At 41.7% G+C, this 23,828-nt stretch overlaps 2 protein-coding genes across 3 annotated transcripts in view; both read right to left on the bottom strand.

Annotated features, from left to right (window-relative positions):
- Positions 1-23,828, bottom strand: part of LOC146490527 (uncharacterized) — a 103,907-nt gene that overhangs the window by 33,811 nt on the left and 46,268 nt on the right. The window lies entirely within an intron of this gene.
- LOC146490530 (uncharacterized) lies at positions 193-23,435 on the bottom strand. Its single transcript, XM_085153092.1, has 12 exons — positions 23,328-23,435; positions 17,204-17,250; positions 16,532-17,055; positions 16,399-16,448; positions 16,131-16,162; positions 15,525-15,589; positions 15,165-15,214; positions 7,406-7,620; positions 6,118-6,380; positions 5,666-5,779; positions 4,573-4,714; positions 193-2,681 (listed from the first exon to the last, which is right to left on the bottom strand). Exons 1-12 carry the CDS (start codon positions 23,381-23,383, stop codon positions 2,374-2,376), a joined length of 1,866 nt encoding a protein of 621 aa, XP_085009218.1. The 5' UTR covers positions 23,384-23,435; the 3' UTR covers positions 193-2,373.

Genomic DNA, 23,828 nt, shown 5'->3' with positions numbered 1-23,828 from the left:
GGAACAAACTGAGGCTGTGGTCAAACAGGAGTTTTTATCTCCTCGCTCTGACTCTCACTGCGGCCCCGCTGCTGTGTCAACATGTGTTTGTGCTAAACAATGATGGAAAGTGTTATAAATGACTTGTTGGCCTCTGATCTGTCACAAACAGCTGAAACGTGTCTCTCATGAGTCACATGAAGGTTTTTGACAGAAAGGACAAAAAGTAGCTGCAGTCAGTTTGTGTCATTTTTATATTTATTCATCTGGGAGAAAAATCTGAGGGACATTAAAATGTGTTTTTCAACAGAGACAAGAACATAAATATAACAGAACAGGTAAATGAAGATATTTCAAGTAAACAGCTGGACTGATCAGGTCCAAACACACAGTGATAAACTTGTCAAACAGCTGTCATATCTTTATATATAAGCTCTTTATAAATCCTGTTCACTGCAGTCTGTTTACTAATAATGTCAAACTGTTAGAAACACAGAAACATCAGAATCGTCTTTGTTCACATAAACCTGTCTGGGATCCTTTGTTGTTCTTTTGATGCAGAGTTACATTATAAATATAAAGAGTTATTTCAGAGTCTCATCAGTTTTCCTACATGTCTTTATTGAACACATCAGCAGGGCTGAAGCTCTCATGTTAAACACACACTGATCTATGGACACGTTCATGTGTTTCTAACAGAAGCAGGCTGTTATCAGCCCTGCACTAACATTATGTCACACACACTGAATGTAACAGTGACAGTTTACATCATCACACAATCAGCTGTGATTGTTTCACTGTCATCAAACTAGTCAACAGGAAGTAGAATCAATAGAAACCAATCATTTACTGACAGCATGTCTGATGGAAATAAGTGCAGATTATGTATGAAGTATAACTGCACACAGTAACTGTATTACAATAAGGACTTAACAGCGCCCTCTGCTGGAGTGTTTCAGTACTGCGTTAACTAGAATACACCACCTCCTCCTCCTCCTCACACCACCTGCTACAGCTCTACTCTTCTATGACTACAGTCATCCACAGCACTGATGTGAGGTCACATGGTTCATATGTAAGGAGCACAGAGACGTCCTAGCAGCTGACCTCAGGTCAGTTTAATGACTGTGAGCAGCAGCTGTGTTATTGTCACTGTGACAGGGAGACACTCTCAGACACAGCGCTCATGTCAGCTTGTTCTCATGCAGGAGGATCAGGAGCTCCATGTTTGTCTTTCTGTTTGAATCATGATGTGTTTGTGCCATCAGAGTCTGTCATGAGTACTCAGGGTTTCACAGCAGCTCTTCTGAATGCTGACGAGGACTCCAACCTCATGTTTCACCTCTCTGAGCTTCTGATGTCTGTGAACACTCGTGTTTCTTCTCTGGGCTCATCTGGACAAAAACACCTTTCTGTGTTTTATATATGGAAAGCTCCTGACCATGCATGGAGGGTTTCACCCCAAGCCTAGCACTCTTAGGCTGTACGCTAAGCGAGAGGAAAGAGGCTGGGGACTGGTGAGTGTCAGCACCACGGTCCAGGATGAGATAACAAACATCCACGAATACATCAGGAACATGGCCCCAACCGACCGCGTGCTCAGTGAATACCTCAGGCAGTAGAAACCCAAGAAAGAGGAGGAAGAGGAGGCACCATCCTGGAAGAACAGGCCCCTGCACGGTATGTACCAGCAGATAGCGGACATCCAGAAATCCTATCAGTAGCTGGACAAAGCTGGACTGAAAGACAGCACAGAGGCACTAATCATGGCAGCACAAGAACAAGCTCTGAGTACAAGATCCATAGAGGCTGGGGTCTATCACACCAGGCACACCCCAGGTGCAGGCTGTGTAAAGATGAGACAATCCAGCACATAACAGCAGGGTGCAAGATGCTAGCAGGCAAGGCATACAAGGAACACCATAACCGACTGTCCTTCACAGCCTCGCCTCTGTCAGTGCGCCCCACGGCAGCTGTGGCTACAATGTAGCTGCCATCACCAGTGTGTGAATGTGTGTGTGAATGGGTGGATAACTGGATGTGTAAAGCGATTTGGGGTCCTTAGGGACTAGTAAAGCGCTATACAAATGCAGGCCATTTACCATTTGTTTTCAGCTGCCATCATGACATTACAATCATACGCAGTACACACAGGAAGTAACTCACAACCAGACACAGCAGGATGGTGCCCAGCAACAGTGAAATTCAGCAATTTCAAGAATCTGTGGACAAATAAAACCCCAACAAAAAACACAGAACACCACAATATGAGTGGGCGGGTCTGGATGGGTCCTGAGATACACTTTTCAAAGGTTTTATGTGTCATCAGTTTAAAAGTATGATGATGTATGATGAGTGAAGCATTTAATGTTTAGATCCAGCTGAAGCTCCACCTTAGCTGAGGCCGAGGGTGTCAAACAGGTGTTTATCCAACTTACGGAGAGCATCAATCAGGAATGAGCTGGCTCTTTCTCCTTTGTTTCGCACCAAATCAATCACATGTCGAGCTCGTTCAGCCCTGGGTTTGATTCTGGCTGCTTCCATTTCCTCCATAGTTATAATTTCTTCTCGGAGCAGCCTGTCCAGCAGCTGGTTCAGAGTCGAATCCGACACCTTTTCCACAAACTGAATCCGAACTGAGAACAGACGCTCTTCTGGTGTGAGGCTCTGGAGCCTGGGCTGATTGTCTCTGCTCTGAACATCTGAGGACCAAGCAAAAAAGAAGAGAGATTTCTTGATAACAGAACAGTCTAAGCTTTGTTGAATCCAGAGAAATCTCTGCAGGTAATCAATCATCACTGAACGTCGCTGATCTTCACTCAATAACAGCATGAATCATGAAACGTGGCTGGAGAAAAATTCAGCAGATACAATTTAATTTAATGTTTACCATGAGAGAGCAGACAGGATCAGAAACGAGTCCATCAGCAGGGTAGCTCACTGACAGAGAGGCTGAGAAGTTTGCACATGTGCAGAGGAGGGAGAAAGGATGATGAAGATGGAGCTGCCAGGCAAGAGGAAAAGAGGCATTCCTCAAAGAAGATTCATGGATAGAGTGAAGGAGGACGTACAGAGAGTTGGTGTGACAAAGGAGGATACTAGGATATGGAGATGAGACAGATGATCTTAAATAGAGTGGCTAAAAGAAGAAGAAGAGAAGAATGAAGGAGAAAATGATAAATCATTTACATATATATCCTGAGAACTGAGGGGAAAAGAATCTTCCGTTTCAACTTTTATATGTGATTTTCAGCCTCTATGGAGCTAAGTGGAAATGGAAAGCCCAGGATGTCCTCTATTTAGGACTAAGTCAAAAGATATAGACAAAAAACAAATGTCCATTACAGAGGACACAAATGAATAGACTGGTTCTCAGGAGAATAGCAGCATATATGTGTATACAGTCAAGCCCATAATCATTCATACCCCTGGAAAATTTTGATTTAAAGTTACTGTTATTCAAGCAGCAAGTTCTCTTTTGACTGGAAATGACAAAGGTGTGTCCGAAAAGATAATAAGACAATGTACAAGAGGTACCATTGTGGGGAAAAAATAGATCTCAGCTTTTATTTACATTTGAGCAAAAAGTGTCATTTCCAAAATTATTCATACCCTCACAAACTTTCACAGTCTGTGGGAAAATCCAAAGTTCTTTACCATTCCAAATGGTCCAAGTTACCCTAATTAATTGAGAACAGCTGTGTTAACAGGTTTCAACGGGTAAAAAAAAAAGGGCAGCTCTCCCCAGGACCTGCCATTGTGCATTGTGGCTGCTCACAAGTCAGGAAATGGTTACAAGGCCATATCTAAATGTTTCTCAGTTCCAGTGGCTACAGTGCAAAGTATTATTAAATAATATAAGATGTTCTGCACTGTGGAAAATCTCAAAAGACATGGTCGAAGCCAAAAATGACAAAGATGAAGACGTCAGGTCTTCTGTGTTATGGTCAGATGAAACGAAAACTGAATTTTTGGCCAAAGTTATGTTTTCTTCATCGGGGGTTAAAAAAAGGAGAAGCCTTCAACCCAAAGAATACCATCCCCACTCTCAAATATGGTGGTGGGAACCTAATGCTTTGGGTGTGCTTTTCAGCCAATGGACCAGGGAACCTAATTACAGCAAACGACACCATGAAAAAAAGAGCAATACGTGAAGATTCTTAACAACAACATCAGGCAGTCTGCAGAGAAACTTGGCCTTGGGCACCAGTGGACATTTCAGCACAACAATGACCCAAAACACACAGCAAAAGAAATGGTGACGAAATGGTTAGCAGACAAAAACATTAACGTTTTGCAGTGGTCCAGCCAGAGTCCTGATTTGAATCCAATTGAGAATCTGTGGAGAGAGCTAAAGATCAGGGTGACGGCAAGGAGGCCATCGAACCTGAAAGAGTTGGAGCTCATTGCTAAAGATGAATGGGCATAAAGACCTGTGGGAAAAGTTCATTTGAAATTATAGGAAGTGTTTGATAGCTATAAAGGCTTTTCTGCTCATATATCTAGGTAGATCGATCTATCTATCTATCACACACTCACTGCTTCTATTTTACTTTTAGCTCAAATTAAATTGTGAGTGGATGAAGACTTTACCTGTCACATAAACTTCGTGCTCCCAGACCTCGTTGTCTGTTTGGTCTCGGATTGTTAGTGTGAATTCTTTCATGTTTATAGGAAGCCGGATCACATATGTTGGGAAGTAGTTTGGTCCAAACTCCACAGGAAATTCAGCTCTCTGAAAACCAGAAGCAGAGACTCAGTACCTTTATCCAAATGAGTTTTATTAGGTAATATAAGAATGACTGTGCTCAGCAATTGCGATTGAGTGAGTATGAGTCATTGGTATGTTTTGTTTTGGGTTTTTTTTTGCTTTTAATTAACTTGTTTCTTTTTTCTTTTCTTTAAGAGTGGATGTCCTGGATTTTAATTTAAAACTTCTTGGGTCCCCCACATATCTGACATCCTCACTAATGCTGGGCTGACACTGTGTGAGTTTTGGCCCTTTTTTAGCCGATTTTTCAGTCATGCGACTGTCTTGGTGATCTGCCGAATTTCGCCTTCATGGTGTGTCGTGCGTCGTTTAGTATACGTGGGGTAACGAGAAGCGATTAACACCTCATGACCAGCTCCCGCGTTAGTTTTCAGTTCAGTTTAGGCAGCCCTTCAGTCTTTCAGTCAGATGTTCTGATTTTCTGTTCATCCTGTCATCACAATAAACGTCATCCACATTCTTTACTGGCACGCAAATCCAGCATTTGGGTCCATTTTTTTCTCAACATCCTAACCACGACTGTCTGATAAAATGACAAGAACCATGCTGCAAAGACATGGACCCAGCGGACCCAGAACTACACGAGCAGCAGCAAGTAGCGCTCTTTCTGGTGAGGGACCTGGGGATTAGACTGTGGCTAATGCCCCAACATGAGTAAGTCTTTGTGAGTTTCTTTATTTCCCAAAATCCCAAATAACAAAGTTTTAATTAGATGTAATGATCATTTGTTCCTGTGAAACCACTTTTAAAAAAAATTGCACACTTTAATAGGAAACATATGCAGGAGCTTCCTTGATTCCCTCCAAAACAAAAAAATATTGGCGTCATCAGCAAATAATACTAGTTTTTAAACTGCAAAAACCTGGAGGTGGTTATAAACATCTGTTTGGTCTTTTTTCCATTTGGAGAACTTACCTTGGGACGGATTGTTTCATCTGTTTGAAAGTGAACAGTGTAAGTCTGCTCTTTGATGAGTTTACAGTTAGAAGCCACTGTGATGTTGTAAGAATCTGGATGCTGTGCTTTCACCTTAAGAAACAGGACAGCATTTTATTTAGAAGTTTCATTCTCAACAGAGTCTGAGACATCAGCTCAATCTCTTATTGCTGACCCCCAGATGTTGCCATCACATGATGAAAATAAAAAACGCTACTTTTTACAATGGCAATACTAAAACAAGAACAAAATATGTGAATGATATAAGCCCGCTATATACACAAAGCTATCTATTGATTCATACACCATAAATATATATACTTTATACATACACAACATTTCATGAGCTTCTCGAAGAAAAAAATACTGAGTACTATACTGAGCTTCTGTTAGCACGAAGGAAAAAGATGAAGATGTATTACTGTCTTTACCTCATGCAGTGGGATGTTGCTTGGCAGGAGAAACACATCAAGGTACTTTTCCAACTCTACTTTTCTGAGGAACAATAAAACTTGGGCCCTAACTGGTGTTGTGTTATTCCAAAACCTCTTTAGGAAATCCCACACAAGGCCCAAGGCAGAAAAGTGGGGAAGTTCCACAATCACATGAGTATCTGTGATCTTCAGCGGCTCAAGAATGTTCATTCCATCATCAGAGAAGTGGATAACAGACAGTGAACTGTCAGAAAGCAGAGCTGTGAAAACAAGACAGTTTTTGTCACTCAAATGTTCTTAATTGTCTTTCTTAATTTCTTATTCTAGGACTTTAGAACTTTCAAGCAAATAAGTGAACAGTAATTGATGGTACTCCATTGTACTAAAAATACAAATGCATTAGTTTTACTTTACAGAATACAGAGAGTTACAAATTCATTTTGTTATCCGTCTAATAATGAAAATCCACTGAGCCCACAGGTGTAGCTCCCAGTTTTACCCTTGCACTATGTTCTATTACGTGTCTTCTCCTTCCCCCTACTGGCCTATGTGCATGTTGCTATAAAGCTTATGTTTCTTGCTCTTGTATTAGAATTTCTTTCATTTATGTGTTGATGTATTCTCTTAGTAACAGCACTTTTATGTCACCTGGTTTACCATGTCTGGTTCACACAGTTGCAAAGACTGTGGGAGCCTGGTTATTGTATCTCAGGAAATGGGGGCATTCACACAGAAAGCCTGGCACCGGGGAGGAATGCACAGGTAGTGAAGTTTTTAACTCTTTCTTTGGGGGAGACAAAAGGAGTAAGCAACAGCTGTGTAATGCCTTTCATTTTGTAGAAGGTATTTAAACCCAGGACTATGCTGGGATTCGGAGAGACTCTGCTGGTCAGTGTCCTGTTATGGCCGCTCTCTCTCACTCAAGCTTGGATTTTATTAATTTTTTTTTATTAAAAGATGCTAGCTACTGCTCATAGTTGTATGCAGACTTTATTAAATGAAAATTTCCATAACACTCTCGTCACTAAGGAGTTTTTGATCTGGACAGAAGAGCTGATCACTAAAAAGCTGCTTCTCTCACCTCAATCATCATACAGCTGCTGCAGAAGTTTCTGTTTATGACTTCTAGTCTGTTCCCAACTAAGAAAACGGAACAGACTGAAGAGAACACAAATTCCACAAGATATTGGGACAGAAGCTTTTTTTTTTCAGATTGTGTAACACACTCTGCAGCCTGCAGGGGGCAGTAATAGCTTCTGGCAGTCGCATACAGTAATTTGCTCACCTTCCGCTGTTTCGCAGTGTGGGAAGTGGAGCTGATGAACTGCATCCTCACAGCCCTTGATGTCAAACAGTGGCCCTGCAGCTGTCTTGCCATTTGATTGGAGGATACTCTGATCCCACTGGATAATCCTGTACAGAAGCTCCGCCTCCTGACTCACATCAAACGCCAGTCCAGTCAGAGAACACTGGAACAGACCTGAACCAGGACACTTAAATCTGTGGGACAAAGAAAAGAAGAGAGAAATAGAAACAGTGAAGTAAAATAAATTCTAGATAGCTGCAGTTTAAAATGTAAAAATACTCTCTCATCCCTGCGGGCGGGCTTTATGCTTTAAGCTCAGGTCCTGTACCAGAGGCTTGGGAGCTTGAGTATCCTGGACTTTTACTGGTCCTAGGACTGCACTCTTCTAGACAGAGATCTTAGATGATGTTCCTGGGACCTGCTGGAGCAACTAGCTGGGGGGTGTTCTCGAGCTCTTCTCCGAGCCCTTGGTACTTCTGTAGTTTTGTGTCTTCACTTGTCCTGATGTTCGTCATTTGGCATCACTACATCTATTTCCGGTTGGTTAGCTATCACCATTTTGTCCGTCTGTATCTGGAAGACCCGTCTGCGAATCACTACCTCATCGTGGTGGAGGGGTTTGTGTGTCCCAGGGATCCCAGGGGCTATGTTGTCTGGGGGCTTTTGCTCCCTGGTAGGGTCTCCCATGGCAAATTGGTCCTGGGTGAGAGACCAGACAAAGAGGGATTCACAAGACCCCTATGAAAAGACCATAAAGGGGACAGTTTACTCTGCCCGGGATAGGGTTATCAGTTACCTCAATGCACGGCTTGGGCTCTGGAACCAGTCTCCTAGAGAGGGGATGGACTCTGTCTCAGTCTGGAGTTGCCCCTGGTGAGAGGAGGTTGGCTGGGGTGGGTATCTTGGTATCCCTTCAGCTTGCTGCCTGTATGTTGGGGTTTCTCCCAGTCGACGAGATGTCTAGTTCCCTGCGCCTCCAGGTTGGGGAACGGGTCTTGACCGTCGTATGTGCTTATGTGCCAAGTGGCGGTTCAGAGTACCCAGCCTTCTTGGAGTCCCTGGGTGGGGTACTGGAGGGTGCTCCACCTGTCCTACTGGGAGACTTCAATGCTCACATGGGCAACGACAGCGAGACCTGGAGGGGCATGATTGAGAGGAATGGCCTCCCGGATCTGAACCCGAGTGGTGCTTTGTTATTGGTTATTTGTGCAAACCGCAGTTTGGCCATAACAAACACCATGTCCGAACATAAGTGTCCATAAGTGCTCATGGCATCAGGACGCTCTAGGCCGCAGGTTGATGATCGATTTTGTAATCATATCATCAGACCTAAGGCTATATGTTCTGGACACTCTATCAACTGATCACCACCTGGTGGTCAGTTGGATCAGCTGGCAGGGGAGGAAGCTGGACAGACCTGGCGTGCCCCAAACATATAGTGAGGGTGTGCGGGGAATGCCTAGCAGAGGCCCCGATATGGGAGATCTTCAACACACACCTCTGCAGAGCTTCAACAGCATTCAGAGGGAGACTGGGGACAGTGAGTCAGAATGGACCATGTTCAGCATCTCCATTGCTGAAGCCGCGGCTCTGAGCTGCGGCCGCGAGGTGGTTGGTGCCTGTCGTGGTGGCAACCCCCGAACCAAATGGTGGACACCAGAGGTGAGGGGAGCCACCAAGCTGTAGGAGTCCTATTGGGATTGGTTAGCCTGTGGGACTTCGGAGGCAGCTGATAAGTACCACCAGGCCAAGCAGAACGCGGCACAGGCAGTGGCTGAAGTAAAAACTCCAGTGTGGGAGGAGTTCGGAGAGGCCATGGAAAAGCACTTTCGGACTGCCTCGAAGAGATTCTCGCAAACCGTCAGTCGATTCAGGAGGGGAAAGTGGTGTGCTACCTTAACCGTGTATAGTGCGGGTGGAGCACTGCTGACTTCGGCTGAGAAAATTGTCAGGCAGTGGAAGAAATACTTTGAGGACCTCTTTAATCCCACTGGCACGTCTGCCGTGCAGGAAACACAGTCTGGGGACAAATGTGATGACCCGCCAATCTCCGGGGACATGGTCACTGATGCAGTTAAACAACTCTTTGGTAGCAGAGCCCTTGGGATGGATGAGGTCTGCCCCGACTTCCTGAAGACTCTTGATGTTGTAGGGTTGTCTTGGTTGACACGCCTCTGCAATGTTGCGTGGAGAACAAGGGCAGTAGCCCTGAATTAGCAGACCAGGGTGTCGCTTCCCGTCTTTAAGAACGGGGACCGTAGAGTGTGTTCCAAATATACGGGAATCACACTCCTAAGCCTCCCTGGGAAGGTGTATGCCAGGGTGCTGGAAAGGAGAGTCCGTCCGTTAGTCGAACCTTTGATACAGGAGGAACAATGCGGTTTTCGTCCTGGTCATGGAACACTTAATCAGCTCTTTATACTCTCAAGGATACTTGAGGGTGCATGGGAGTTTGCTCAACCAGTCTACATGTTTACAGTGGGAAGAACAGTAAAAACAGTAAAAACTGCGTTTTCTAAGGACAGCGCTAGCAAACACTCTCCGCTTGCGAGTGGGAAAAAAAAGAAAAAAGACATTTTCCCTATTGGTGTTAAAGTTTACCATTTCAGCCAATCAAAAAAATTGATATGGCAACATGTGGCACTTGGTTGTTTAGGGACGAGGGGAAGTTTTAGGAGTGACACCCACGACGGAACGCAGGCCTGTGGTGTTCTCCTCTGTCTTATACTGAACACAAACTATTTTTTGGACTGGCACAAATCATTTGTGTGCCTTCTCATTTGATGCAGCACAATTGATTGTTCTGTAAATAGATTGAAATTGTTATATAAAAAACGCCTGAGGCCTTGGCTGCATTTTTAGGCAAATAGTACCATATACCTTTAGTTTGCAAAACTTGTGCATAATTTTTAGAAATGTACAATTTGTATTTGCATTTCAAATTATGAAAATGATTCGTTAATAGTGATGTGCGGATCAATCCTGAAATATCGATTCCTCCAATACCAATCATTTATGTTCTAGAATCGATTCTCACATTAAAATATCGATATTTTAGTAACTGAGGGTAAATTTGTAGTTTATCGTTAACAGGAACACAGTGGAAAGAAACTATAACATCCGGATTGTCTACGTTCAAAGGATGTACTTCCTCTTCCGCCTTTCATAGTCATGTGCAAAATACAGCTGTATAAATGTCTCGCAGCCCCTTGGTGTGCGCACTCACAACAATGGCTGAGCGTAATTGGAGTCGTGCGAACATGCTTCTTATACACACGCAGTTACTGTCCCTCCATTTAGAAAGGCAGAGGCGTCACGGTGTAATTATTTTACATGTAGTTGTTGTTTTCTTGTGTAATAATATTCAACATTTCTATCAATACATTTTTCAAAAAATGCTTCTCTGTGCAAAATGGGTTTAAAAACATAAACAGCTGTGGGATCCTGTTAGTCTGTGATTTAGACAGGGGGAACAAATCGTGGCAGGATCAGCCTGATGTTATTTGTATCCCGCTGTAACTTTACTGTATAAAGAGCTAACATCTCCAACATGTCAGGAGTAGTTAGTCATTACAACAAGTGTTTGTGAACTAAAAATCAAGAATGTGGGATCCTGTTTGTCCGTGATTTAAACAGCCCAGCGATGCTCCCAACGCAGGGAAAACCAATCCTGCAGGGAGACCTACCTCAGCACTTGTGCAGGTGAAGCCAAAGGGAAGATTTCCTTCACCATATTTTCTAGTCTTTGGCTTAGAATGAAGTTGGTTTGGAAACATATTCAGCGATGCTTCATCTTTTGCTTTGCGTTTGTGTAGGCGCCCTGTGCTAGCAGTGTCCAAGCGTTTTTGTTTTTTTTCCCCTTTTCATACCGCGCCCCCCCTAGGGGGTGGGCCCCACACAGTTCTGTATTAATGAAAGATTTGTGCCACTTGTTGTATGAACACGTTGATTCATGCTATTTAAAACCGTAACAATGAGGATCAGCAAGAAACCTTTGAAAGCGTTATGGCCAACTGTGACTAGTCCAACAAAGGGTTAATTCAGTTTGGCACTGCTAAGTATATGCATAGGACCTCTTTTCTGTATGCAGCTGCCTTTAACTGGGCAGCAGAATCATGCAGCTGTTCAGGTGGCTGTAAAACAAATGCCTGCTGTCCTTTAAGTCGCTGTAAAACAGAAGCATACAGCTCTCTGAATGACTGTAACACAAAAGCAGGCAGCTCTTTAAATGACGGTAAAGGAAAGGCAGGCAGCCCTTTAAAGGGCTGTAATGCAGATGTGTACAGCCCTTTCAATGTTTCTATAAGCAAATAAATCTGCTGAAAGGGTACCAGATAGCAGGAGGAGGGGTCACTGATCCTATATAAGAGGAGGGTTGATATGCTCCAGTGCTGTTTCTTTCCTGTCTTTGTGTGTGTTTTCTGATTGTGCTTTAAGGCTTTACACCCTGGGGTTACTTCAGTTTTCATTTGCTTTGCTTTCTATGTGTTATTTCTGCTATAAATGTACTGTTCTACTGTATAACAATGTTATACAAACTATATTCTGAGAATTCTACTGTTTTCCAGAGTATCATTATGAGTGATTCAATTTGAATTGGACCTGAAAAGCTGGACATCCACAGCGTTAGTGGGATAAGGTTATCATATTGGCTTAAAAAATGGCAACCAAAGGTGGTGTGGATCGGTGAAATTATGTCTTGTTCACTCTTGGAATACAGCTTGATGTCATCCATGTAGCTGATGATGATTGCTCTGTTCCATAGTCGGTATCCATAGCCAGTCTTGGCAATGATCTCCTTGAGGGGGTTCAGGCCTATGCAGAACACCAGTGGGAACAGAGCATCTTCTTGGTAGGATCCTGCACTTGATACTGACTTGTGCTATTGGCTTGAAGTTGGCCTCTACTGTTGCACGCCACATCCCTATTGAGTTCCTGATGAAGGCTCTTAGGGTCCTTGTTAATCTTGTATAGTTCTAGACATTCCAGGATCCAGGTGTGGGGCATTGAGTCATAGGCCTTCTTGTAATCAATCCAGGAAGTGCACAGGTTGGTTGGCCTAGTCTTGCAGTCTCAGGTGACTGCTCTGTCTACCAGTAGCTGGTGTTTTGCACCTCTGGTCTTTTTGCCAATCCCTTTCTGTGCCCGGCTCATGTATTAACTAATGAAAAAGCTACATCCAGATGAACAGAATCAACCTTTGGGGTTATACTACACACACTGTACTGATGATCAGGAAGCCACAAGAACAACACTGGTTATCATCTAGCTAAGTTAATCCAGCATTCCCCCGACACATTCACAAGAAAGAGGTTGAGTTGGCAGCACATGACCAATAACAAAGGGTGTTTCATGCATCATATGACTTTGACAAAAACAAACAATATTTCGATGAGTACCGTCTCAACCAGAGATGTTATTAAAATTGTGGAAAAAGTCTGTAAAGAACATAAAAATATAGCAGTAACATACAACACTGCTGTTAAAAAGATGAGATGAATATTGCAGAAGTTTTTTTTAGCTAATTTGTTGATATGACAGAAACAATAAATTAATGCATACATGCATTATCCTTCTAAACAAACATAATAGGTAACATTTATTAAGTTATCATGGGGGAATTTGGACTAATTGCAAAAGTCAATTTAAGATGACTACTAGCTTTTTAAATCTGTTAAAAACATCACAGATTCACAGATTGCTCAGCAGAGAAAGACTAAGGAAGAAACTGTCATGGTCCTGGGTCAGTGACCCAGTGTTTTGAGTTTCTTGTGCCTCTGAGTTTTTTGTATTATGTTCTTAGTTCTCTTTGTTGTCCCAGCTTATTCTTTAGTGTAGTGTCTTTGTTTGGTTTTGTTGTATTCTGTTTAGTTCTCTGAGTATTTAGTAGCTCCCCTCTGTGTCTCTTTGTTGTTGGTGTTGTCTGTGTTTCTTAGTTGCTCTGTCTCCCCTAGTCTACTTTGCGTCTTCCTGTTTTACTTTGAAGGTCTGTGTCTCATGTGAGTGTATCCTACTTTGCTCCCTGTCTCGTCAGTTCTGATTTCCCCCAGCTGTGCTCTCCTTCTGTGTCTCATTCCCCTCGTTACTTCCCAGTGTATTTAAACCCCGTGTTTCTCTGAGTCAGTGTCGCGTCGTCCCTCTTGCTGTGTGGATCTTCCTGTGTCTCCCTTGTGAGTTTAGTTTGACTTTCCAGTTTGAGTTTCCGGTTTAGCTTACGTTGTATGCCTTTCTCCTGCCAGCAAATAAAGCTGAGTTCTTTGTGTTTAAAACCTCGTGCCTGAGTGTCTGCATTTTGGGTCCAACTCCTGCCTCCCGCACAGCGATTCATGACAGAAACATTCTTTATATACAACAATTTTTAATAAACTGTCCTTTATTTGCATTTCATGCTGCTGTATGATTTTTATTATGTGACTCTGGCACTGGCACTGAACCCACATGCCTTTCTTTGGATGCTTATGAGATATTTAAGTGTCAGTGGAGATTTGAACAATTCATGAGAATTCTTGAGAAATGCCTCACAATCAGTGGATCATCAATGGATGGAATCCTGGCGGCTATCCTGCCTGTTGTCTTTAACCATCTTTCATCAGGACTTCAGGATTTGTAGTCCACATGTAGTACAGATGTTCCTGTACACTACCCCATCCCATTGATTGTGAGTCTCAGTGTATGCTGTCCCAATCTCCATCTAAATCCTGCTAGTATGTGCTGGATAATCTCCAGGGCACTTTTAAACAACTTGGGCCCTGTCGGCTATGGTAGACTAGTGCCTCTATGGATTTTGTGCTCAGGGACTGTGGTTTCATGATCAGAGCCCCTGTGATGGCTTTTTTTCCTTTGAGCTTTGATATCAGTGGCATCTCCTGCTTCCAACAGCTCATTATTCCAGCTGGGTATCTGATGACCAGTAGGGCATATCTATTGATGGCTTAGATCTCAGTCCTACCGTTCAGCTGTCTGTAACTGTCTTACTTTCTGGAGGTATTTGGCTGTGGCTGACCTTGCTGCATCTTTATCATAGTTTGTATTAGCCTGTGGTATACGTAAATACTTGTAGCTGCCCTGTAAATCTATATCTATATCTTCAATCTGGATCACCTTTGCTGCCTTTGCATCGATTTGGCCACACATATCCAGTCTGAATGAAAACCTGATGTCCTCACTGAAGATCCAGGAGAGGTGGATCAGTTAGTCAATGTCTCACTCACTCCTAGCATGCAGCTACATATTATCCCTTTACAGGAGGTGGTTATAGTTTTTATTTGATATTTTTCAGTTTTTTAATTTAAGAGATTATGACTTTACTGTCCCAGTTTTCTGCATGCTTGTTGCATTATATTTATTTCCTTTTGTACATTATCCCATTTCCAACCTGCATGTGATATTTTTTGCAATCAGCAGTACGTCTTCATCATCATTATTCTGAATATCATTTCCCAAAGTTTGCAGGATTTTATCCTTTGTCCTCAAGAAGTGAGATAAAGGACAACCTGTAAACCCCCCCCCCTCTCACTTTCCAGTTCTGTAGGTAATTTCATCACATCAATAAGCTGGTTAGTTTTTCACTTTAACACAAAACAGGAGCGGCCATATCTAAATTTTTAACTACAACAGAAGAAAAGTGCGACGACAGGAGGGGGAAGATGTAGTTACCACAGGGACACAAGCAGAGGTCTGATGAGCTTCAGCTGTAACAAACATATACATGCAGACTTAAATGTTTTTACAGGATTACCTGTAGAAGATGTGTGCAGATTCACTGTAGACTTCAGGTGTGAAACTTGACTGAAAACAGCAACATTAGAGGTTTTAGGACAAATACCTGAACATTATTTGGAGAAAAACTTGTGTTGTGCAGGTTGTTAATCACCTGTACAATAAGTAGCAAGAAGGGTAAACAAGTGTCCAAAAATTATATTTTACTATGAATGAGAACAAAACCTGAATGCACTCTGATAACACAAAGCTTTCATGTACATGATGAATGAGTTCATGTGCTGACAGTTTGTTTTACAAGGGTTAAGAAAAAGTACCAATGTACAACGGAGGCTTGTTAAATCTATGCTTGAGAGTTTTCAAATATCTGAAAGCTCACCTTGATCATCTTTGTGTTGTCCTCTGACAAACCAGGCTGCGTGTCTGGTTTTACACTGGAAACACCTAATGAGAAGATTGGCAACAGATGATATGAAGAATTTGGCCTTTTAAACAGTTAAGATCACTTTCCAGAAAAACTATTTGAAGCTACAGGATGTTTGAGTGCTTTCCTCCATATGATGTGTGCTCATAGTTCTGGGGATTGGTCCAAATAATGTGATTCAAATTCTGATTCACTCCCCTTCAAGCTTTTCATGATGTGCATACGAGGGGTGTATATTTTAGTGTTTCAGAGCCAATTTTAAGAGGATTTGTTAGTCTGCTACAACCTGAAAACCCTCTCTGAAACTGGGCACCTCACAAAAAACTCAAAAACAATCATGAAATATTATTTATTATATAATAAATATAAATATAGAAGTGTGTGATAGGGTGGAATGTCAACTCACAGGTGTGATTACATGTTTGCTTGTTTTTTACCAAGCTTCCACTACAATGTAATAATACATTTGACAGTAATGTATTATCACTGTTTAGACCAGGTCCATTTTAAGATCAGATTTTGTTCTTGATTGATGGATGGGAGGACAGTTTGAGTACTCACAGGAAGCTTTAATCATCTTGAACTCATCAACCCTGCAGAAACAAAAAAACAGTATTTTTAAAGTAAATATTTGAGTCTATTCTGACTAAAGGGAACATTAACTGAGTCTGTGTCTGCTGATCCAGTTTATAGGTTAGTCTGCTACCTTGTACATCACACAAAAGTACAAACCTTTCTATCTTAAAAATAACTGAAATTTTATCTGAAGTAAATTATCACATCATTTGTTACTTCATGTTCAGTTTTTTGGATTTAATAAGGTGGCTACCAGGATGAAGGACTTTCAGCCTCACTCGTCATCTGTGTTCTTCTGGCATCCTGAAATGAACAGGAAAAATATTAGCAAGAAATTCCACATAGCTGATTGTTTCTATGACAGAAAGAGACTGCTGATACTCAACTGCATACAGGGACACTGAGGCACCAGGAGAGCAGAGACTAAACCCAGGATAAAGAGTTTGAGTGAATGTGGTGTTGAAGGTGTGGAGGTGGATCAGAGTGTCAGAGGAGACTCTGTAGAAGGACAGAGTGCCAGCAGGACAGTCCACATACACTGCTGCTCTGTTAGAGACAGAGGAGGAGGAGGAGGAGGATGTTTGTCTTTTATTGTGCAGGACATGACGAGGACCATCATCAGAGCAGATCAGACTCCAGGACTGATCATTGTATCCAAACATACAGTCAATGCCTCCTTTCCTTCTGATGCTTCTGTAACTCACTGATATATCAACGTATCCTCTCCACTCGACCTCCCAGTAACAGCGACCAGTCAGACCATTTCTACACAGCAGCTGATAAACATCAAATCTGTCTGGATGATCAGGATATGACTGAACCTCCTCCACATGTGTCACCTTCCTGTTGTTGTCAGACAGTTGGAGGTTTGTGTTCACTGTGTTTGTGTCGATTGTGAGTTGACAGGAATCTGATGGAGAGAACAAACACAATCCAGCTGCAGTTATTGATCCATCATCTGTTCATTGATTGACACTTTGATGATGACTCCTGACATGATGAAGATGGTTGAATGTGTGCTGCTTTGTTTTCATGAATCCCATTAAAAACACACTTACACTTCCTCAGACCTGGTCTCAACCATCGGACTCCAGCAGGCTCCACCCTGAAAGGAGGAGGGGGGTCAGAGCAGCACAGTCAGCATGCACACATGGACATTACATGGCTCTCATACACACACTGTTACACACTGAGCTCAAAGCTCGGCTCCACTGTTTTATTCAAAGAAATCTACATTTATTTATCAGCACATTTAAAAACAGCTTGAGCCAAAGTGCTGCACAGAGTAGAGAGAAAATAGGAAACATACACAGTAATTACTATAAAGACTCGTCAGAATTGAAAGCTACAGAGTACAAATGTGTTTCCAACCGGGTTTTAAAAATGTCGAGTGTTGGTGACGACCTGATGTGAAGGGCGACTGTTCCAGAGTTTGGCTGCAGCGATCGATAAAGCTCACCTCTGTTTTTACGTCTAGTTCTGGTCAGAAGCTACTTATCTGCAGACCTGAGGGCTCGACTTGGATTATTTTGTTAAAGAGAGATAAGATGGAGCCAATCCATTCAGAGATTAAAAGACAAACAACAAGATCTGGAAGTGGATTCTACCACGTACTGGTAACCAGTGGAAAAAGCTGGAAAAAGCTGGTGATGGGTCGTCTAGCACAGACCCACCGCTGGAACCAGACAATTCATGAGGGAGAGAACTGTGACAGCGCCGTTCCTTCACTTGACCTCAGTCGCTCTCGTCTGCTCCCTCGTAACACTGCTCTTTATTGAGGTTACATGAATATGCATAAGTTCATTAACATATGACGTCTTACACAGGTATGAACAAAGAGTACCAGTCTGTGCATAGTGTAGGTGTGTGTGTGTGTGTGTGTGTGTGTGTGTGTGTGTGTGTTCCAGATGTGACCCTGTGACCCCAAAGCTGGTGCTAAGAGTCCAGTGGTCCCCCTAACAAAGGGCTCTTATACTTAACCAGAGGTGGATGCAAAATACCAGGGAGATGAGAGAGTGAACCGGGTTGCCAGTCTTAAAACAGATCTACTGAGGCAGCAAGATTTCTTCAAGAAAGCAACCAAAGAGAATAATGCAGCAGTCGAAGCCACGTGGTTAGTGAGATGATTGCTAAAGCAGGGAAGCCATTCACAGAAGGTGAATTTGTCTAAAAGTGCATATTGCAGGCTGCAAATATAGTCTGTCCGGGAAAGAAAGGTCAGTTTAGCAACATCAGCCTTTCTGCCAACACCGCAGCAGATCGCATTTCTGACCCTTCAAGTGACATTTATGACCAACTGTGTGAGAAAGCCAAATGTTTCAGTGTATACTCAGTCGCTCTTGATGAGACCACAGACATCACCGACACTGCCCAGCTCCCAATGTATGTCCGTGGTGTTGATGACAGTTTTGAAGTGATGGAGGAGCTGCTCACAGTAATTCCAATGCATGGCCAGACCACCGCTCAGCAGATATTTACAAGCTGTGTGATGCCATTGAGAATGTTGGTTTGCCATGGAAGAGGTTTGTTGGAATAACAACAGATGGACGTTACAAGGCCAGGGGCAACTTGTCAGTGCTGCCTATGACAACGTGAGAGCATTCTCCACAAAACTTGCGCTCTGGAAAGCTCAGCTCTCTCAGACAAACCTTTGCCATTTCCCAGCATGCAAGGCACTCGTGGATGCAGGCACACCATTCAGTGCTGACAAGTATGTTGATGTCATTTTGAGGCTACAGGAGGAATTTGATCACAGATTTGCTGACTTCAAGACACACAGAGCCACCTTTCAAATTTTTGCAGACCCCTTCTCCTTTTATGTGCAAGATGCCCCTTCTGTGCTTCAAATGGAGCTCATTGAGCTGCAGTGCAACTCTGAACTCAAAGCAAAGTTCAGGGAGGTGAGTGGAAAAGCAGACAAGCTTGGACAATTTTTGAGAGAATTGAGCCCTAGTTTCCCTCGGCTTTCCCCAATGTTCAAGCGGACCATGTGCCTTTTTGGTAGCACATACTTGTGCGAAAAGCTCTTCTCCACTTTGAACTTCAACAAGTCCAAGTACAGGTCCAGACTTACGGATGATCATCTTCAAGACATACTGAGGGTCGCAACTGCTTCCTCCCTCAGGCCAAATCTGGCTCGGCTATGCGAGAGGAAACGCTGCCAGGTCTCTAGCAGCAAGGAGTAGGCAAGAGAAGCCATGTTCAGAAGAACAGTTCATTTTCTACAGTGTTCCATTCATGTTCAGAAGAAGGTTATAGAACTGTTAATACAGACATTTCAATCTAAATACAGCAGATATAGAAGACTGAAAAAAACACACAAGTTCACTGATTAAAAATATCTTATTATTATTTTATTTATGTATTACAAATTGATTTATTTTCTTATTAATTCTTAATTTGTTTATTTATTTTTCATATTTTGTGTTAAAAAATAAAAATAAAGAGATTTGAGAATATTGGAATCTTTTAACCATGCCTTTCTTCTGGAAAACCTAATGCGGCCAGGCTCACCCAGACACTGCCTACAGCGGCCCCCAGCTAAATTGAGTTTGAGACCCCTGTCCTACACCATAAATCAGTAAGAGAGGGTACGACCTCTCTCATGGCCCCAAGTGGTGTGTGCATGCCAGAGCACTCTGGAAGACACACAGTCTTTACAGACTACTCAGGATCAAACCTCTATCATCATGCAATCGATTATACAACTCTAAGCATATATGAGTAAATATTTCTAAGCATAAATGACAATCAACAATATAAACCTTACAGCTGGTTTTAATAACAGAATTCATTTGTTTCTCAAATGAGAAAGAGCTATCGAGAAACAATCCTAAATCTTTAGTTCTTAACTTTTCCAGTGGGCCAAGGTCGACATTATCTGCTAATGCTAAATAGGCTGCCGTTATTAACTAATGCTAATTTGATGTGAATTAGCATTATGCACTAATGCTAACACTTACTTTTTAACAATGTGAGTAGCTAATGCTAACACTATTTCCCTTAACTTTATAACAATGTGAACGGCTAATGCTAACACTCTTTTTCCTAGCATTACAACAGCTGAGCTGCTAATGCTAAGTAGGCCGCCATTAGCACCTACGTCTAATTTAATGCAAATACGCATTAGAACCTAATGCTCATATCGCTTTCCTTTGCATTAGCTAATAACAGCAGTCTAATTATAATGCAAGTTAGCCTCATTTGCATTATAACGATGTGAGGAGTTAATGCTAAGTATGCTGCCATTAGCGGCTAATTCTAATTCGGGGTGAATAATTATTACCAGCTAATGCTAATATCGTTTTCTCTTCCCTTTTAACAATGTGAGCAGCTAGTGCTAGGTAGGCTGATGCTAGCAGCTAATGCTAAAGCTAAAATAATTTGATGTGAATTAGCATTACATTAGTGAGAAGTTAATGTTAAGTAGGTTGGCGTTATAAGCTAATACTAATTTGAGGTGAATTAGCATTATCCGCTTAACTATGAGTAGCTAATGTAAACACTATTTTTCATTCAATTTTCACTTTTCCCCTGCGATGTGAAGAGTTAATGCTAAATAGGACGCCATTAATGGCCAATTCTAATTTTAAGTGAATAACCATTAGCAGCTAATACTAATACCATATTTTCTAATTTGACGTGAATTAGCATCCTCCGCTAATGCTAACTCTTTTCCCTTGCATTATAACAATGTGAGCAGCTAATGCTAAGAAGGCTGCTGTTATTAGCTAATGCTAATTTGATGCGAGTTTAGCATTATTGGGTAATTAATTAGGCATTAGTGTTAGCATTGGGTAATGCTAACACTTTTCCCTTTCCTTTTAACAATGTTTGCAGCTAGTGCTAGGTAGGCTGATGCTAGCAGCTAATGCCAATTTGATGTGAATTAGCATTATATTAGTGAGTAGTTAATACTAAGTAGACTGCCATTAGTGGCTAATGCTAATTTTAGGTGAATAGGAATTGGCAGCTAATGCTAATACCATATTTTCTTGCTTTATAACAATTTGACCTGCTAATACTTAGTGAGTTGCCGTTATTAGCTAATACTAATCTGAGGTGAATTAACATTATCCCCTTATGCTAACAATGTTTTTTCTTACTTTTTAACAATACGAGTAGCTAATGTGAACACTTTTTTTTTATTCAATTTTAACTTTTCCCCTGCGATGTGAAGAGTTAATGCTAAATAGGATGCCATTAGTGGCTAATTCTAATTTTAGATGAAAAAGCATTAAAAGCTAATGCTAATACGATATTTTCTTGCTTTAAATCAATATCATCAGCTTATGCTAGGTACGTAGCCATCATTACCTAATGCTAATTTAGGTGAATTAGTATTATCCACTAATGCTAACAATGTTTTTGCCACCTCTTTTCTCTTGCATTATGACAATATAAGCAGCTAATGCTAAGAAGGCTGCCATTATTAGGTAATGCTAATTATTATATGTTTTAGCATTATCCGCTGCTGCTAGCAATGTTTTATCTTACCTTTTAACAATATCAGTAGCTAATGCTAAAATTACTTTCATTTCAGTTAAGCCTATTTAGCATTAATTAACTTCATTTAGCATTAAGAAGTTTATGCTAAATAGGCTACCATTAGTGGCTAATGCTAATTTTAGGTTAATAGAAATTGGCAGCTAATGCTAATACCATATTTTCTTGCCTTATAACAATGTGACCAGCTAATGCTAAGCAGGTGCCGTTATTAGCTAATACTAATTTGAGGTGAATTAGCATTATCCGCTTATGCTAACAATGTTTTTTCTTACTTTTTAACAATACGCCATTAGTGGCTAATTCTAATTTTAGATTAAAAAGGATTAACAGCTAATGCTCATACTGTTTGCTTTGTAAGAATGACAGCAGCTAATGATAGAAGTCTACCGTCATTAACTAATGCTAATTTGATGTGAATTAGCATTATCCGATAATGGTAACTCTTTTCCCCTGCATTATAACAATGTCAGGAGTTAATGCTAATTAGGCTGCCATTAGGGGCTAACTCTAATTATGTGTGAATAATTATTAGCAGCTAATGCGAATACCGTTTTCTCTTTCCTTATAACAACTTGAGCAGCTAATGCTAATTTGATGTGAATTAGCATTATATTAGTGAGCGGTTAATGCTAAGTAGGCTGCCATTAGCAGCCAAAGGTAATTTGAGGTGAATAAGCACTAGTAGCTAACGCTAACACCCTTTTCTCTTGTGTTATAATGATGTGACGTTAATGCTAAATAGGCTGCCATAAGTGACTCTTTTCCCTTGCATTATAACGATGTGAAGGGTTTATGCTGAGTAGGCTCCCATTAGCAGCTAAAGCTAGTTTGAGGTGAATAAGCATTAGTGGCTAATGCTAATACCCTTTTCTCTTGTGTTATAATGATGTGAAACGTTAATATTGTTCTCAAACAACAGAATGAGAATGAAATATTGATTGTAACAGGGCCCATAAACAGCATTAGCTTAGCAGCATTAGCTTATCAGAGTTTCCATCATGGTCACACAAATCCTTAGCAGAGCAAAGTGGCCTACTTAGCAATAGCTGCTCAAGTTGTAGAAAGCAAAGGGAAAACAGTATTAGCATTAGCTGCTAAATGTGCACTTGAGAACAAATTTATTGTGAATTCAGCTGTGAATGTAGAGTTTCCAGTAAGCTTCCATTTCCAAATGTTAGCTGCACCTGTCTGGCTCTTTGTCACACACACAGACTGAAATGATTCACAGCCTTGTTTCATCCTTCTGTCAGTGTCACTGACTGTCACTGTGACTGCTGACATACCGCATGGGAAACATACACATGGCTGACACTTTATTAGGTACACAGTGGCCACTATCTCAGGTATAGTACACCTGTGACCTAATAAAGTGTATCTAAAGTTACAAAATGTTGTCTCTGTCCAAATATTTATAGACCTAACTGTAGGTCTACTTTTAATGAAACTCTCAACATGACTTATCACTTATCATTAATGTTCCTGCAAACAGACTCCTTGGAGACCCCCTACATAAATATCCATGTACTATCCAGCTAGACTAGTGTGTCTGTCCCTGAAAATATTCCTACATGTGTGATTGTTCATGTCTCATCTGCAGCAAACAAACAGGAAGTGAGTGAAAGACACAGGAAATGTTTCCAACTCTTCCTCCTCTATCAGACATTCTCTCCATACCTGAGAGTGTCCAGTCTCCAGCCTGGATCCTTCAGTCCAGCCGACAGCAGCTTCATTCCTGAGTCACCTGGATGATTGTAGCTCAGGTCGAGCTCTCTCAGATGGGAGGGGTTGGAGCTCAGAGCTGAGGCCAGAGAAGTACAGCCTTCCTCTGTGATCAGACAACCTGAAAGACTGCAGACACACAAAACAACAATCCGTCTGTTATCCATCTCTATGGCAGCATAACTAAGGGATGGTTCAGGGTCACCTGATCCAGCTCTAACTATAAGCTTTATCAAAAAGGAAAGTTTGAAGCTGATCTTCAAAGTAGAGAGGGTGTCTGTCTCCTGAACTCAAACTGGGAGCTGCTTCCACACCCAGTCCAACATAGCCAGGCTTTCTTTGTGTTTGCTGCTTTGACAAAACCTCAAATCCCAGTCAGAGATGATGAGCATCATCACAGTGATGATCATTTCTCTGTTAACCCAGGTTTTCTGCTTCAGGATCTGTGCACGCTCA

The sequence above is a fragment of the Neolamprologus multifasciatus genome, unplaced genomic scaffold (genome assembly GCF_963576455.1).
Source record: "Neolamprologus multifasciatus unplaced genomic scaffold, fNeoMul1.2 chr03_unloc_1, whole genome shotgun sequence".
Classification (NCBI taxonomy): Eukaryota; Metazoa; Chordata; class Actinopteri; order Cichliformes; family Cichlidae; genus Neolamprologus; species Neolamprologus multifasciatus.
Note: the sequence above shows the minus strand (reverse complement) of the source record. Positions and strands in the feature narration are given on the sequence as shown.

Bases quoted from the DNA above. Each gene is read 5' to 3' on its own strand.
- LOC146490530 (XM_085153092.1), bottom strand. From the start codon at position 23,383: ATGAAGCTGCTGTCGGCTGGACTGAAGGATCCAGGCTGGAGACTGGAC. The intron at 17,251-23,327 runs GTATGGAGAGAA...TCCTCCTTTCAG, and splicing joins TGGAGACTGGACACTCTCAG to GGTGGAGCCTGCTGGAGTCC. The intron at 4,715-5,665 runs GTAAGTTCTCCA...TCTGGTTTTCAG, and splicing joins ATGAAACAATCCGTCCCAAG to AGAGCTGAATTTCCTGTGGA.